The sequence below is a fragment of the Hippoglossus hippoglossus genome, unplaced genomic scaffold (assembly GCF_009819705.1).
Source record: "Hippoglossus hippoglossus isolate fHipHip1 unplaced genomic scaffold, fHipHip1.pri scaffold_69_arrow_ctg1, whole genome shotgun sequence".
NCBI lineage: Eukaryota > Metazoa > Chordata > Actinopteri > Pleuronectiformes > Pleuronectidae > Hippoglossus > Hippoglossus hippoglossus.
In genome coordinates this window covers 18,790-35,137 of record NW_022986828.1, presented here as the reverse complement: position 1 = coordinate 35,137, position 16,348 = coordinate 18,790, and the positions used below count along the sequence as shown (strand labels likewise).

The window sequence follows — 16,348 nt, the reverse complement described above, 5'->3', positions numbered from 1 at the left end:
CAGATCCATCAGGACTGTAAAAGTTAGTCTTAACATCAAAACCTATGATGTTATAATCAATTTCCTCATCTTTATCCCCATGAATTAGGTGCATTAAATTAGATAATTCCACCTACTGCTATTCTGGAGTTAACAACCTTATCTTAAATGATTTCATGTGCATAGCCATGAATAAAATCCACTTTAAGCAACAGCAGGATAATCCTGTTTGTGTCATTGGTCATAAATTGCTACATTCAAGCTTCACCGTATTAAATAATGTAAGAAAACCACATTTAAATATATATCTACTTTTAAAATTCAAACAACCTTTGCATATAACATTTAGATGTTGTTTTTTGTGCCCTAGGAAAATTGTTTCAGGGGAAATGTAATGCCAATACAATTTATATCAAAACAAGAAAGGCACTTGGAGAGTACATACACCTTTGCCAAGGTTGATGTACACAGACATTTTCAGCAAACTGCTTCACATTAAACACAGGCATCTGGTCCGGATCTACACCAAAATGTAATCACTTCCTCCCTGACGAGTGGTGATCCGTCCAGTAGTCTTTGCATAATCCTGCGAACAGACAAACAAATGATAGATGGAGACGTCACCTTCTTGGCAGAGAGAAATATGAGAAAATTACATCAGAATAATATCTACTTTTAAAAATCAACAACAATTAACGTACAACATCAATTCATTCTTGCCAAAACAACTGTTTCAGGAGAATTATAATTTACACAATTTCCATCAACATGATCACATTGGTGTCATGTTCTCAACCAGTATTTTTTGTCAATGTCACCAAATTAAGTTTGTTCAGTAAAAATACTGATACCTTTTTTTTGTGCATTTAAATCTTCACTGTTGTTTTTCTTTTTTCCCACCACACCCATTCGTAACACCAACAGCACGACGAAGATATGTTTGATTGTCGCTCAATGACACATTTTTAATAGTTTTGGAAAACAAAGCAGGTCTGTTGCGGAGTTCAAGAGACCTTTATCAGGCTTTAGTAAATTATGTGATTGTCAGTTTTGGTCCACGGGATTTGTCGGCAATTCGAAAGATCACCTGCAATATCCTTGAAATTCACCAATGTTCGAGCCGCAGGACAGAGGATTATTTTGCACAATAATATTATTATATAAAAAAAAAGGAAATACATGATATTCTAATTTCCACTCCAGCCTCTCAGTCACTGACCTGCTGCCTCTCTGCTGCTGCTGCACTATGGGTAGGATAAACACCCTGTCAGTGCTGCGGCTGCAGTGAGGGCGATGGAATATGACAGTGTGTGTCGTGGGACCATGCTCACATCCTGACACTTCTCTCCTCCGACTGGCAAATATGATCATTGTAAGATCTTCTCCCCCTCCTTCTATTTACAGATAGTAGGACACGTTCAAAGAGAATACTAATGAGCTTAAAAATCCACGCAGCTTGATTCACCGCTCGGAAGGTGTGATTAATTTTGCCACATGACAACCTGCACCTCTTTAGGAAATGTGCTCTATACATAATGTGCCATTTTAATCAACGATAAATTTACTGTATGTTATTACCTGTCACTGGCGATCACTTTGAATTCCTTGCAGTGCGTGCTGGGTAATATAGACTAAATGGTGGTGTAGGCAGGATTCATGCAGTCGTAACACGGCCATCACCTTGTTCCATTACTGGAGCCGCACCTCAAATACACACATGAATGGATTGAGGTCACAAATTGGAGTTGACGGCTGAGTGGAAAATTCAGGCATTGGACGATGGTACAATGAGATTTTCTCCGATGTATGACATTGTTTTAGAAATATAGTAATACCTGCGATCGTCTCCTTGGAAAACATGTGCCAATTAAGTGACACTTTATACACTGCACTATACATAGAACTATATAGATTGCATGTATATATTTAATGTGTATGAGTGCACGTACTTCTTTCTGTGTGTGTGTGTGTGCGTGTGTGTGCGCGTGCGCGTGTGCGCGCGCGCAATTCATTATTCTGACTACCTGTGGGAAGAAGCTGTCTCTGAAATGGGTGGTGCGTGATTTAATGCTCCAGTAGCATTTTCCAGATGGCAGCAGTGAGAATAGTGTGTGGGCTGGATGACTGGTGTCCTTGCTGATGCTTTGGGCTTTCCTTGTACAGCGGGTAATGAAGATATCATAGAGGCAAAGTCGGTCTCTGCCAGTAAATTTTTGATGCCGCCTTTATAGTGATTTGCCGCAGTTTCCAGTCCTATGCATCCACAAGTGCCAAGCCATACCGTGTGATACAGCCTCGGTCCCCCGTGCCCAATCTTTTGAGACGCTTCACGAATGAAGGCCCGTGTTGTGATTTTCTCAGGAAGCAGCTGGTGTTATGAAAGAGTTTGCCATGTGTGCAGCGGTGAGTTTAGAAACTTATACATAAGTCAAGTGGCAAAGATAATATTGAGGGTGGGGGGTCGCAGGTTATCAAAGGCAGGGATCTATATATCGCTTCTCCCTCGAGGTACGCAGGAGGGGGTGGAGCTAATCGTAGCAGACATTGGGCGAGAGGCGGGGTACAGGCCGCCAGTCCATCACAGCTCCGACACACAGGGACAAACAACCATCCACACGACAACAAATGTGTCCCAATCAAAAAGATATAATACTCACAGGGAGACAATGGGTGATTTCACAAACAATAAATCAAAGCAGGAGATTTATCATCTTAGTTCAGCTTGTTAACGTTCACTAATGAGCGCTGGAGACAAAGCACAGCTGAGGCTGAAGGCTCTGTTCTCTATTTATTTTGAAATTGAGATAAATTTAATTGGAAATTAATCATTTCCAGATATTTTATCTTTCTGGACCAACCAATTGATCAATATTGTCATCCTCAGTGCCATGCGTCTTAATAAACCCATAATCTAATGGGGGAAATTATGAAAGAACATGTATTAAACGAGCGCGCGATGTTCAAAAGAAACATATCTGTTGTTTGCGTTGTTCAACCATTTTCCTAATTTCCATTACACTCTCACCTCCTGTGGCCAGTGCTGTTTTATCTTAATTATTGCTAAAGGCAAACAACAGACTCTCAGCACTTTCCTCCTGATTGTGTCTCCTGCCGTTGATCAAACAGTGACTCCGGAGTACGGCTGATAAAATGTTAACTGACTGGGGTCGTTGTTGCCATAGTTACCTATGTGGTGCATTTACTTTACTACTTCTCTTATTACTAAGTCGAGAGGTGGATCCGCTCTGGGATCTTTTATAACTAACTTTCCCTTGAAAAACATTTTAAAATCGCTGCAAGCTTTTGGTCTCACAAGCCTGTGGACATAGTGTAACACATGGTTTCAGACGAAAAACGCACAATCACAACAATAATTTCCTACCTCGCCGTCCTCGTCCTCTGTGATGGAGATGGAGAGTCGGTGCCGGGAGTTCACAGATGCACAAAACAAACTCTTTCGACCTTCCCCTGCTGTTAAATTGATGCCACCTTAACCCCTCCTCAAAGGAAGACTCACCGGAGGCACTTTGTTGAGATCGGTCGGGTGGTGAATCAGTGCAGTGCTTAACAGTCTCACTATTGTTAATAGTTGTTTCTTTCTGCTCAATGTCAACCTTATGCGTTGGTTGTGAAAGCCCTTGAATTATAATAATTCTTCCAATCAGCCGGTTTCATGAAAGAAATATCGGCAGAGGCAAATCAAAGGTGCGTTAGTGCCAGAGGGACGACCACCACTGAATATGGAAATCAAGACATTAAAGAAGCGTCACAATTTCAGCAGATAAGTGACTGATTGAAACATGGATTTAATCACACAATTAGCTCCTGTTGTTTTGTTAAAACTGACAGATATGGAAGGTGTTGAATTTGCGTTATAAGCAGCAGCTGCGGTAAATTAACACGACCGGGGGGGTGTTAGAATAGAACTACTAATAAAGAACAGTAAACAGTCTGGGTTCCGAAAATTTCCTACAAAGTGCGCAGTCGAGCAGTGCTGTTTATGAGCACACGGACAGTTGTGTTAGTGGGGAGAGTAATTGGTATTATTTTGGCTGTGCTAACTCTCCACACGCTGCAGTAACAGCCACAGGCGTGCCCAGGGGTGCCCGCTCGGAGCTGCTTCTCATCTGGAGCTGCACTGAATGAATCAGAGCACCTGTCTCACAGCCGGCGTTACACAAAACCCCCATGTCATCCGAGGAAGTGAGGCTAATAACACAGTTAGGCCATTCGGGCTCATTTCATTGTGTGTCAGAAAGAGCAGCAGTCGTTCCTCCCCCGGCCCTGAAGAGTAAAAGAGCTGAGCAGTCGGCTGACAGACATGGTCAAACATGACAAATGTTTCCTCGGCTTCGCAGCAAATGAGTTTGCGGTGAAAAACCATTAGCTAGCAACACCCGATGAATTATTCACCACTGTTTGATGCAAATTGCGTCATCAGTTGGAAACCGCACAAACCCCAAACACATGCTTGGGTCTTCTATAAAATGTATAAAGGAAATTTGTATAAATTATAAATTGTGGGGGTTTGTACTCCCACAGCTGAACTTGTGAGATATTTACATTTCTCTTTCATCCCCTTATTTCTGTTAACCCATTTTATAAGCTGCTTTCAATTTAGTCCATTTATGGATCATTTTGATCAAAATGTTGAGGGATAAGGCTGCTGATCTTATTTGTATGCAGCAGGGCACCACGCGTACAGAGGCTTGACTCCTCCTGCAGCAGCTGCAGCTATAGGTGCAGTTCTGACCTGATTTCATGCTTGAACCATCCTGTCAATAAAGGCAAAAATGCAGAAAAATTGAAACTTAAATAAATAATAAACGTACACCAAAGCTGAACCCAACTCAAAATATTACTTCAATAGGTGACATGTTAATTAAGTTTGTTCAACTTCAAGTTAAGTTATACTAACTTTAATTTGAAAAAAAACAATACTATACTATTCAGTAATTTTTCAAGTTTTTGAACAATTTTCAAAAAAAACCAACAGAGGTATACACCACAGATAAATGAGCATTATCATGCTTTGGCTTGTAAGTAGCATTTATTTATTAATTTGATACTTCTTTAGGTTTTGTTGACAGTCTACAATATCTAGTTGGTTCCAGTTCCTTCAATGTGTGTGGATGACAAATTGTATATGTCCAATTTGTAGAGTGGGATTATGAAATATGCATTCAGTCGAGTCAATCTATCACAGTTTGAAATCACAGGATCTGAGGTCAGGTCAACTCTCCCATGATTCTCCTCATATATTAAAGTTTCTAGAGAACAAAGTCGGGAATTGTGGCCTGACCTAAGGTCATGTGATTCATCTCTGCATGTGTGATTAGAAGCTGCACTTCTTCCTCTTTCACACATACTGTACATGTGTCTCATGTATATACATCTGAAGCTTTCACTCTCTCATATAAGTGGATCTTAAAGCTCAGGCTGCACACTGTTTCCCATATGGAGATTAATTACTGGACGATATTATTTCCTTTGAAAATGAGTTCAGCGTTGTCAGTTTCTGAACTCCACATACTGAGGCCTCTGTAAGCAGGTTATTACAACTAACGATAAGATAATCCTTTATTAGTCGCACAGTGGGGAAATGTTACAATGTTACAGCAGCAAGAGGGCCATCAAAAATAGACATCAGTAGTATGCAGTAGTTATGAATGCAAGGAGATATAGAAAAATATAAAAACAATAAATGGAATAAAAATGAATATGTACAGTGTGAACATATGTACAGTGAAATGATGCAGTTAAATGTCAGACAGGAATGAATATTGCAAAGTTAAAAAGTGAAACCTGAGTGAATACTTATGTATCGACCAGCTTTAGTAATTCTGATCAAGATAAAGAAGGAAATAAGATGAGAGCAACAAAGAAGGTGTCGGATTGATGGATGGACAAAACACTTTCTCATAGGAGACTGCTGTTTGTTTCCCAATTGTCAAAATATGCTGCTGTTGTTGTTTTAAGCAATGACGGCCCCCGGAGCATTTCAAGGGACTTTTGGAAAAAAAAACACAACCAAACAACATCCTTCCAAATGGCGCTTTTATTATCAAAATCATAAATATTTATGTGCATAACATAAATAAGTACATAAATACAAACGCCCACCACCATCCCAGACACATCGTACACACATTTAGATGTTGTAGTCTTCAACCAAACCTCTAAAATTATGATGCTTCTGGCAGAAAGTTAGTGGCTTGGGGTCTTGTTAGGGGGTTTCCTACCATGGTTGTTGTTACGGTCTCCTGTACATATCCAATCTTAGAATTTAAGGAGGTTCTCACAAAAATTATTATTGCTGTAGACTGATGCAATCAGCCGTTCTCAGGGGCCCCGGGTAATTGCCTGCTTTGCCTGCCCTGTTGCACTCCTAGATCGCTCTATAACTGGATGACAGAAGGTCTGAAACGTCTTGTACTAGTTCACTCTTGTGGGTCATATCCAAGGGGAGCAACAGGTTTAAGTTGGAGGACTTTCCCTGACCAGTCCTTCACCTCCTGGACTTCAGTGAATCAATTCAGTCAAGCTCCTAGACCAGGCTAATCGCATGCACCCCAGAAACTCATTATTCCACATAATGTGTTCAAGTTTTGGTCTGATTTCTGATGTAATTGGAAAGAAAATCATGGCAATTACACACATGGAGGGAGCGCTGAGATTACCCAAATCCTCGACGTTCTCCGTCTTCCGACCTGTCACCACTGAGGAGCGCAGGCTCCAGACAGGCTAATTACCAGCACAGATATGTCCCAGCTCAGCCATAGTCGCAGCCCTGACACTGCAGCTCCCCTGCAATGAACCACAACAGCAACTAATTAGCATAGACACTACCTTTATGATCAACACAGAGCATTCTCTCTTGTTTCCAGTGACGTACCGTGAATTTAAATGAGCCAATTAGCGTATGCATTTCCCCTGGTGTCGAGTTCACAAATCCTTTGATTGAGATTTTCCTCCACAGCGGTACAGCAGAAACTTTAGTCGACCTGCAGGTCACCGCAGCTGAGTGGGGTGAACGTCATGTTACTCGTGCTTTTGATTCATTAAAGTGGTGCTTGTAGGTGGTGGCAATAAGGATAATTGTAGATGCTCAGATGCTCAGTTTTAAGAAACATTAATCAGCCAGCCAGGCTATTTTAAATGTTTTTTTTATTTAAAAGTTGCATTAAAAAGTCAGGATGGCGGAAAAAAATCCACAACAGAATTCCATTTGCAGTACAATTAGTTTTCTATTGCCTTCCTGTTTTTATATTCTATATTGTCCTTTAGAGCCCATTAGAGGACTTTGTTCACTGTCTCCTGCTGTGAATATGAAAGTGAATGATTCCTAGTAGCAGTAAAACTTTTAAGTGTGGACCACTAACCTAAAATATAACTACTTTTAACCAATTTGCATTTATAAAACAATAACAAGTGAATTTTTTCTCTTTTTCTCTAACCAGCTGTTGCAGGGAAAGTCCATTCCTAAACTGGGCTCACTGGACCAGATTGAAACAGGCAGTGGAGACGTGGAGGGACGTTACAGCGGCGACTGTGATGATGAGGACGGTTGTGGAGGTTCGGGTGGTGGTGACGTTAAGAGGAAAGTCTCAAGAGTCTCCAAAAGTAAGTCTCATTGTTTTTGAACAATTAACCAATGACCCTTCACCCAAGTGATTAACCAAACAACCCATATTCTGCACTATGGGAATGGACAATGGAGGGTATAATTTAACTTTTATTTGTATTAATTGTATTGGTTGTAGTTGTGCTTGTGTAAACCTGAAGCTGGAAAGTGGAGCAAAGCATCTATTCTGTCGATATGAAATAAATGCAATAAACTAGGATAAACAGTAAATAAAGTACACTAAATACATTTTTCAAAAGCATACAACTCATTTGAGAATTCAAGGAAGGTCATCAATATTCTCTAAGCACATCCGTTCAAAAGAATTAAATGATAATAAGAAGTAAAACGTGAAAAATCTTCCTTTTAATTTTCAGTGCCTGTGTTAAATTCTGCATTTCACCCACCTGTCTTTACAGAAATGACTGAATTTAAAAATAAAAAGTATAGTTATACGCCATCGACGGCCTTCAAAGGTGTAGTTGCATAATACTTTATTTTAATAAGGCTTGCTCCAGTCTCCGTTTTATGACGGTCATAATAATAGTCATTAAAGATAATAGTTGCTATGGGGACATTATTGCAATCAAGGCCTGTTACTTTATAAATTATTGAAATTATTGCTCCCCAGAGGATCAGTAACCCTCGAAGAATTACAGCGGCAGAGCTTCCCTCTTCCCTTTGTTACCTTTCCCACCCTCCTCCCGTCTCAGGGCGTGCATTCCTCCTCTCTCCTCCCTCGTCTATTCTCCATCAAACATGCTAACAACCTGATTAATCACCTCTCTCGTTTTGCCTATGGCGACAGTGGGGAAGGGGGGGGGGGGGGGTGTCATCCAAACAAGCCATTCTATCCGTGTAAATGTTTCCTCTACTGCTTGTCAGTCTGTCTCGAGGCTTCAGCGGCTCGGGCTCGGGAAGCTGCTTAACAATCACTCATCTGAGGCTGTAGGGAGACGCTGACATTTATCACCCATTACAGTAGAGCCGCCCTCTCCTTTGTCGTAGGCCAGATCAGCCTGTCTCCCATATTTATGTCCCGCTGTCTGTGTGACCTCTGTCGAGCACCTGTCCCCCGACGCCTGACCCTCACACACTGAGGTGTCACCCACCTGGACCACACCTCTGTCCTGACCCTGTACGATTCTGCATGTTTTTGCTTTTAAGGTTGTTTTTTTTGGTGCATCCTCAATGCAATTAGTTAACTTTGCAGATGCAGAAGCTCTAAAAACAGCCTGTGTTAGTGCTGAAAAAGTCTTTCACAATACGAAGCAGCTTGAAATTGCAGCATATACTCGCTTTAACTACTAATCAATCATATTTCATAAACAGAAATTAAGATACATCCTCAAATCCCACTGACGGAAAGTGCTGCTGTTTGATAGGAATCTCAATTGACCATCAGAAAAAATTTAAATCTTTCCATCTCAATGCTGCTGGCACAATTTAAACATAAAGTATTGTACAGGAGGTTTAATCCAAAACACCTCTTAAGCCTTTTCAGCCTGTAGGAGTGAATCAAGTCCACAGATGAACAATCAACCCACATCTAACACACGAGACACGTAGTAAGTGTTAATAAATGTTGTGTCCTCATTTGACCGATCACAAGAGAATGTTAGTTATCAATAAACACTCAGGCCCTGACATTAACATGTGTCTTGGGTGATCCAATCACATATTGACACCTTTAAATAGGTCAGATCCAACCCGACATTAGAATGGGTCTTCAGAGTAAGTGAATCAATGGGCTGTGGACAGCCCTACAATGTAAAATGATTTTAATTAATTTGAAATGGTAAAAAGTTGAAGTTGGCAATAATATCTGAAATAGTCCTGTTCTGCAGCAACTCAACAGTAATCCTGTTGCTTTTGTTGAAACCTGTGTTGGGTAATAATTCCTTCCAACAGGTTTTTTCTCCCTTTCTTTTGTTTTGTCTTTTTCCGACCACATGGGGAGCAACAGAACAGTTTGCTGTTTGGTGCTGAGCAGACGCTATTTCTTCACAAACAACTTCCTGCTGCAGCTGAAAGTCACGAATCGAGAGTGAATCAAAACAGTGAAGTTGTTACCTGTCAGCTGAACGATGAGCTAAGACTCATTATGAAGCTCTGTAAAGCTGAGAGGAGCTGCAGCTTCAGCTGATAATGCTCCGTTGGTTCATCACAACAAGCAAATCCTTTCACACTGACACATTTTTATTCTATAACAAGAGAAGACCAAGTCAAAATTCTTGGTATGTGGCCGGAGTGCTTGTGGTCAATGTGCAAAATCGAGGCGGTAGTTGAAAACTAAAAAAACACAACACGCTAATTAATTTATCAAGATGTCGTTGCATCACATAAACATTCTAGTCTGTCTAGTTTCAGCTGGTTTATCTGTTGCACATCGGCTCAAACAGACATTACACTGACTCTGTACCAGGGAGGGTGCAGGATCAAGTCCACTTAATGTCCGCCTCAACTGATCCTGACGTTCGGGTTCACACATACAGCTCCTCCAGGTGACATCTGGAAAAGTTCAGGGTTGCAGTGCATGTCTGAAAGCAGCTGTTGTCTGTCACATTGTTCACAGCCTCTGTCTGCTGTGCCGCTCCACCTTTCTAGCACTGAACACAGAAGTCGTGCCTCTCGCTCTCAGCACTGATGATTTTATGGAAAGCGGCGAAAGTTTGTCCAAAAAGTCAGTAGATTTCTCACAGTGTGCGTCTTTGAGGAAAAAGCAGCTGAAGACGTCAGATAAACAGTTTGCAAGGATCCATAAATGACTACAGTATAGACACAGGTATTTATTGGCTCTGGCAGTGATGGAATTATGACGCTGCACCTTTTCCTGTGCAATGTTATTCCGTGCATTGTCCTTCACATGCTGACGTTTTCTGACACTTTTGTGACATTGAATATGACTCACCGGTGGTATAGAAAGAAATTTCTAAGAGGCAATCGGAAATGTAGTCACCTTCTTCTAGCAGGTTTACCCACGTTTAAAAAAGAACACATATACCTGCTAATTTGGTCTATCACTCGCTCACTCACTGTTTAATTAAAGCACATTGACATTGCCTGATGACATGATTTCACAAATATCACTCAGACTGATTGGCTGCGGTGCTCGGCTCTCGGTGCAGGGAGAGTGTTTGCTGTTTCTAAGATGCACTGTGATCATCACACTAGTTCAGATCAGACAGGCGAGTTGTGCAAATCAGCTGAGAGTTGTCGCCGAAAGCTTGAGAGTCAACACATATACGTTGAAACTGTAGGTGATGAAAATGTATTTCATTACGCTTTATTCGTTGCTAAAAATACAGCTGAAACCTTATTACATCTCACTGCAGCAGCAGAGCTGATAACAGCCGCTACAATGAGGCTAAGTCACTGTGGTGGAGATGCATTAATGGACGTTGTTGGGTTTTATTCCAGCCTGCGTGCAAAACTTCAAAACAGAAACCTGAAGAGACAGAGATACAATATTAAATACGACTACAGACCCAGAAACAATGAGAGAAAAATACATGAAGGTGAAATAGAAACTAACGTGCTATTAACATCTCACAAAACATGAGCTGAGCAGGACTTTAAATAACATAACTCAAATACCATTGTGGAGTTATTCACCAGTGAATATAATCACAGGGATAGAAGGAGAGATGAATGTTAAATAATGCCAGCTGAGCTGCTCTCCTACAGAGTCGGAGTCTCACCTATTTCCTCCGTGTACCACGTGTGGTTCACAGCTAAATAGACAGTGAAAATTATCTTTCACTGCCTATTTCTCGAATATGAGATATACAACATTAATATACTTCCTGTACCCGTTTCAAAGTAGTAGTGTTATTGCAGGACTGGAAGATGCACGGCTTCAAACCGTACGTCTGGAGTGAATTTCTTCACATTTACGACAAAGTTTAAAGCCATGAGATCGCAAAGCCTCTTTTTGGCCATAACTCAATGAATCTTTTATTTATTTAGTATCACTTAATACTTTTCTTTCAGTCTTATCTTGTGAGTCTGGATAGACGTGGATTTAAACTGAAACTTGACTTTGGTGGTGAGATACAGTTACAAGGCGGTAAATCTATTTAAACCTCAGACTATAGATTGTACAGGACTCTGATATATTTCAAGCTGCCATTTAATGGCAAGCATTGTGATCTATAAAAGCAAATAAGAGTAGAGTGATATTATCATCTCAATGCCAGATACAGAGCTTAGACACCATGTATAATTTAATGTGATTTCTTTCTCTGCAATTATCTATAATCCCTCTCCTTTGTGTCTTTGATGTTTATCAGCAGAACACTCTGGTGATAGATCAGCACGATAAGGAAATAAAATGCTATCAGCTCAATACTGACAATACGAGGCTGATTTAAGGGATTATCCTCATTAGGCAGAATTACTGTTGAGAGAGAATGGCACGTATGTGACAAGAAGCCACAATGTGAGCAGCTCATCCTTCAGTATTGTCCCGCAGATCTCTGCATGTTTAGAAATTGCACCAGGAGAGAATTTATTGCATCGCCCTCCAGATTTCTGAGCCACCTGACTGAGTCGCTGTAAAAATACCAGTTCTGTTAGTTTTTTCTAAACGCAGGGAAATATTGAGAGCAGAAAAGCATTGACTCACTTCACTCCGTTCAACGCGTGCAGGCTCTTCACGGCTCATTAGGTAACATTGACTGATGAAACCTCAATAATCCAAGAAGAGCGCACCCCACGAGCACCTCCACCTACATTAGTATCTATACCGTCGTCACACAACTGCCGACAAACACACACATCTGACTTTTGCTCTTTGATGCAATGAAATGATGATTTAACTCTAATGACAACTAACACCTCAATGTCAGAACTATTTTAAGATCGCAGTGATGTGTATGGCTGGATCTTAATTGCTAATTATAAAAGACATAACTGGAATACCTAAGAAAAGTTGTAATGTATCTAATGTCTGTGAAACGCATCCGTTCAGCCTCTGGTGTGTGTTTCTCTAAGTGTAAAATGGTTAAATCCCTTTTATGTATTTATTGCACAAAGTCTGATCTCAGTTTAATTAGACACCGTTACACTCCAAAACAACAGCGGCGAGAGAAAATTCCGCTTTGATATTCAGAGCTTGATTTTGGTAAATAAGGCAAAACTCAAGGTTGTCGAGCGAGGTTGAGACGGTTCACTGCTGCAGACCTACTTTATGATTGAGCCTGACGAGACAATTATACACCTGGTTTAATCACATAAAAACCTTGTCGGGCTCAGGTTTGAATATAATAAATCCAGTTTTGGCATTTTAGCTATGGTGGTTTATTAATCTGCTGTGAGATAATAACAAAAAAATAAATTCTACTGCCTTGCCAGAGGCTCCGTGAGGCTGTACTTAATAATGTTAACGTCAAGGTAGTAACACCTTCACACAGAAAAAATCGATCATGTTGATGATTCAGGAGTTTTAATGTTCAGTTTAGTGTCTAAAGTCATCAGTTATTCATCTAATAACTGAGACGTCCCCTCAAAACCACAGATGTGAACCTGCTTGAGGCAACAGAGGAAAAGTCAGGATTCATCCTCTGGGAACCATGAATATAATGAATTGTGAATCAATCCATCCAACAGATTTTTAGATATTTCACTGGATGCCTAAAAATCACTAATTCATCTGCGTCACTATGATTCATCCCCTGGGGACCATGAATGTCCAAAAAATATCCTAATAATCCACTCTACAGTTTTAGAGATATTTCAGTCTGGACTAGTGCGAGAACGACTGTGCCACCGACTTAAAATTACACAAACCGGTCGACGTTTCCTGCCTGATTGCAGAATGTAAATACCAGAGGAAAAGAAAAATATTTTCCTCAACTTGCCTTTGCCCAAAACTAAATCGTAGCTTCCCGTGACCTGTCCGCAGTGCCAGCAGTGGAAAAGAGTTTCTTTCATGACTCCAGCCCCAACAGGCAGCTCCGGGCCTCTTATCTGGCCGGGCATGGTTCCCGCTGCAGACACTGTGATTGCTTGCACTGTGAGCATTTTACTGTAGAAAGATATCTGTCAGACACAGTGGCAGCACGAGAGACAGAAATCGATTTCTAGCAGGTAAGCACAATGAGGGGGAAGGAGAGAGGCTCCTTTAGCATGAGTCTTATTAATTAATAGTGTCTCGGCAGGAGAGTATTGGATGTTATCTGAGCTTCTCCCTCGCAGGCCAGAAAACGAGTGGTGAATGTAGCCGGCGCATGTAGAACTCCTCCACTATCTAACGCCAAGTGATAATGGGCACAGCAGCGTTCAGGAGAGATACAGGGCACAGGGATCAGCACACATTTAGTCAAACTTGTTTTCTGTCATAGTTTGCCGGGGTTGTTTAAGTTCCAGCTCTAAATGAGAGACTGGGGTAACATCCACTGTGTTGGACACACACACAGTAATGGCTGTTAAGCTGGGAGCCGGTTGGAGTTTTTCGAACAGACTCTTTTATACTTGGCATCGCCTATTAGAAAGATCTTTATCCTCATTACAGTGTGAGATCAAATTAGGTCACCTGTTGTGACTTCTGCCCTCTTTTGTGCCAGCGATAATGGGATCAAAACATTTACAGCTGTGTAACTCATAAGCTTTTGACCTGTGGGCTTCACAGGGTGGATGATTATTACTCCATTAAAGTAACCTGCCGAACTAATTAAGAACCAAGGAATTCAACGGGGACTTGCATGTCTCAGCAACACTGCACTAATGTACCTTTAGAAAAAGTCAAGTTTTTATTGTCACCTGAAATACGGTATCTCAGAAATGAGAGTTTGACAATGAAGTACAAAGTTTGGCTAAATAAATCACCAGAACAATTGTTTAACACTACAATTTACTACACTGTGGATTATGGATCATTATTTTTAGGTTTTGATTTTCAAAAAGTCAGAATTTACTGTCATATTTACATAAAAAATAAAACATTTGTTTGAAATAATATTGGAAGGAATGGAATGAATGGAAGTTCTGTGTTAGTAATCTGGTTGGTGAGCTGTAGGTTGTGTTAAAGTTAGTCTCTGACAGATGAACCGCTGTGTTACGTAGTTGCAGCTGTTGTTGAAACACGACATTGGTTTGGGTAAAGGAATAATCAAGTAACATAAATGCTCTGAGGCTCATTGACCCAAAACTCAACTATCGCAGTCTTCTCGAGCAGGAACCGCTCACCATTAGCAAAGCAAATGGCTCCTGAAATAATCAACACCCACTGGTTGATGAAACTAATCATGTCAGGCATTAATGCCAGGCAGCACAAATGAGCCATTTACGGACAGCAGGCTCCCTTCTCCCAGTGTCTCAACACAAGGCAGAACAATACTGATCATTAAAGATCCCAACAAGGACATAGCATCATCCAACTAGTGTCCAACTCCTGTCAGACATCAACGTCTTCAAGCTGAAGAGACAAGCGTGTGAATACCCGAGCAGAATAAACAGGGGATTGGAAACGACGCCAGGGGCCCAACGCACCAGCTACTGAGAGCAGAGCTGTCACTGTACGACTGCAAGATGAAACAGATGAACCTGAGCACAGCACGACCACCGAGTACACATTTACTTTCCACCACTGGGTGGAGCAAAATGAGTCACAGGAGTTTTTTATTGTTTTGCCAGTGTCAAGAGTTTCTGATCAGTCACACCATTATAATACATAACTGTTTTTTAACTTTGTGGCCGATGTATTTTTGACTGGGACAAACCGTGAAGCCATTTGAATATTAGATTGGACCTGAGTTAACTAAAACTCAATCAAGCTGCACCAAATTTCACACAATTATAGGATTTACCTGTAGAATCATTTTGGAGGCTGTGGTGCAGTTGACCTGTATTGTTTTATAATCACCCAGTTCAGATTGGTGAGGTTAGGCTAAGTAACAGAAACCCCTCTCTCCTAAATACAAAATTACACATCAACAGCGCCACAGATTCATTCTGCTCAAATATTCGTATTGTTATGTTATTGATTTCCACCATATTCCTCAGCTGTGGTCTGGAAGAACAACTGTGGGCAGCACTCATGGATCCTTGGGAAATCAGGCAGTGTCCAAGGTCAACAACACACTAAGAGACCCGATGGAATTGTGGAGAAAAACACTAAAAACTGCTCTCAAACTCGACAAGTGACCATCAATTGCTGCTCTGCGCAACCTAATTTGCAACCTCAGTGCGTTTCTGCATTCAGTGTGATCACTGCAAAGACTGGATACAGGTTCATGGGGGGGATGGGCACAGCCAGTCACCTCGTCTACATGCAGCCCATCAAGCTGAATGACAAGAGGATCTACAGACACTGGAGAGCCATTTGGAGTGGGAGGATGTGACTGGGCGGAAGAAAATGGAGGGCGAATGATTGGACCTGAAGGGCTGGAACTATCGGCCAAATTACAGACTCGAGACTGGACAGCTGCAGGAACCTGGAGCCAGGTGGATTAACCACGAGTATGCACAAAAACCACGCGCACACCATGTACTCCTCAGACTGGGCCCACAGGCAGCAGCATCCAAGGTATACACTAGTATCTGAATACAAGCAGTATGCCCCAAAGGTTGTTAGACGTTCAGCTGTGAGCATGAGATGCAAATATTTGGAAACAAAATCCTCATGCTGTACAGGGGAGTACTGTATGTCACCCTCTGCACCTCTGCAGCTGGAGACAGTCGAGGTGAGCGTCAAGGACACTGTATGAAACACGAAGCATTCATGAGAGCATTAGTAAAATGGCT

At 41.3% G+C, this 16,348-nt stretch overlaps 1 protein-coding gene across 1 annotated transcript in view; it reads left to right on the top strand.

Annotated features, from left to right (window-relative positions):
* The window catches only part of LOC117759028 (glypican-5-like), a gene marked incomplete at its 5' end in the record, with an annotated part of 57,773 nt that overhangs the window by 38,567 nt on the left and 2,858 nt on the right, over positions 1-16,348 (top strand). Inside the window, 2 exon segments of the mRNA XM_034581014.1 lie at positions 7,440-7,602; positions 14,612-14,615. Coding sequence (XP_034436905.1) covers positions 7,440-7,602; positions 14,612-14,615 — 167 coding nt within the window.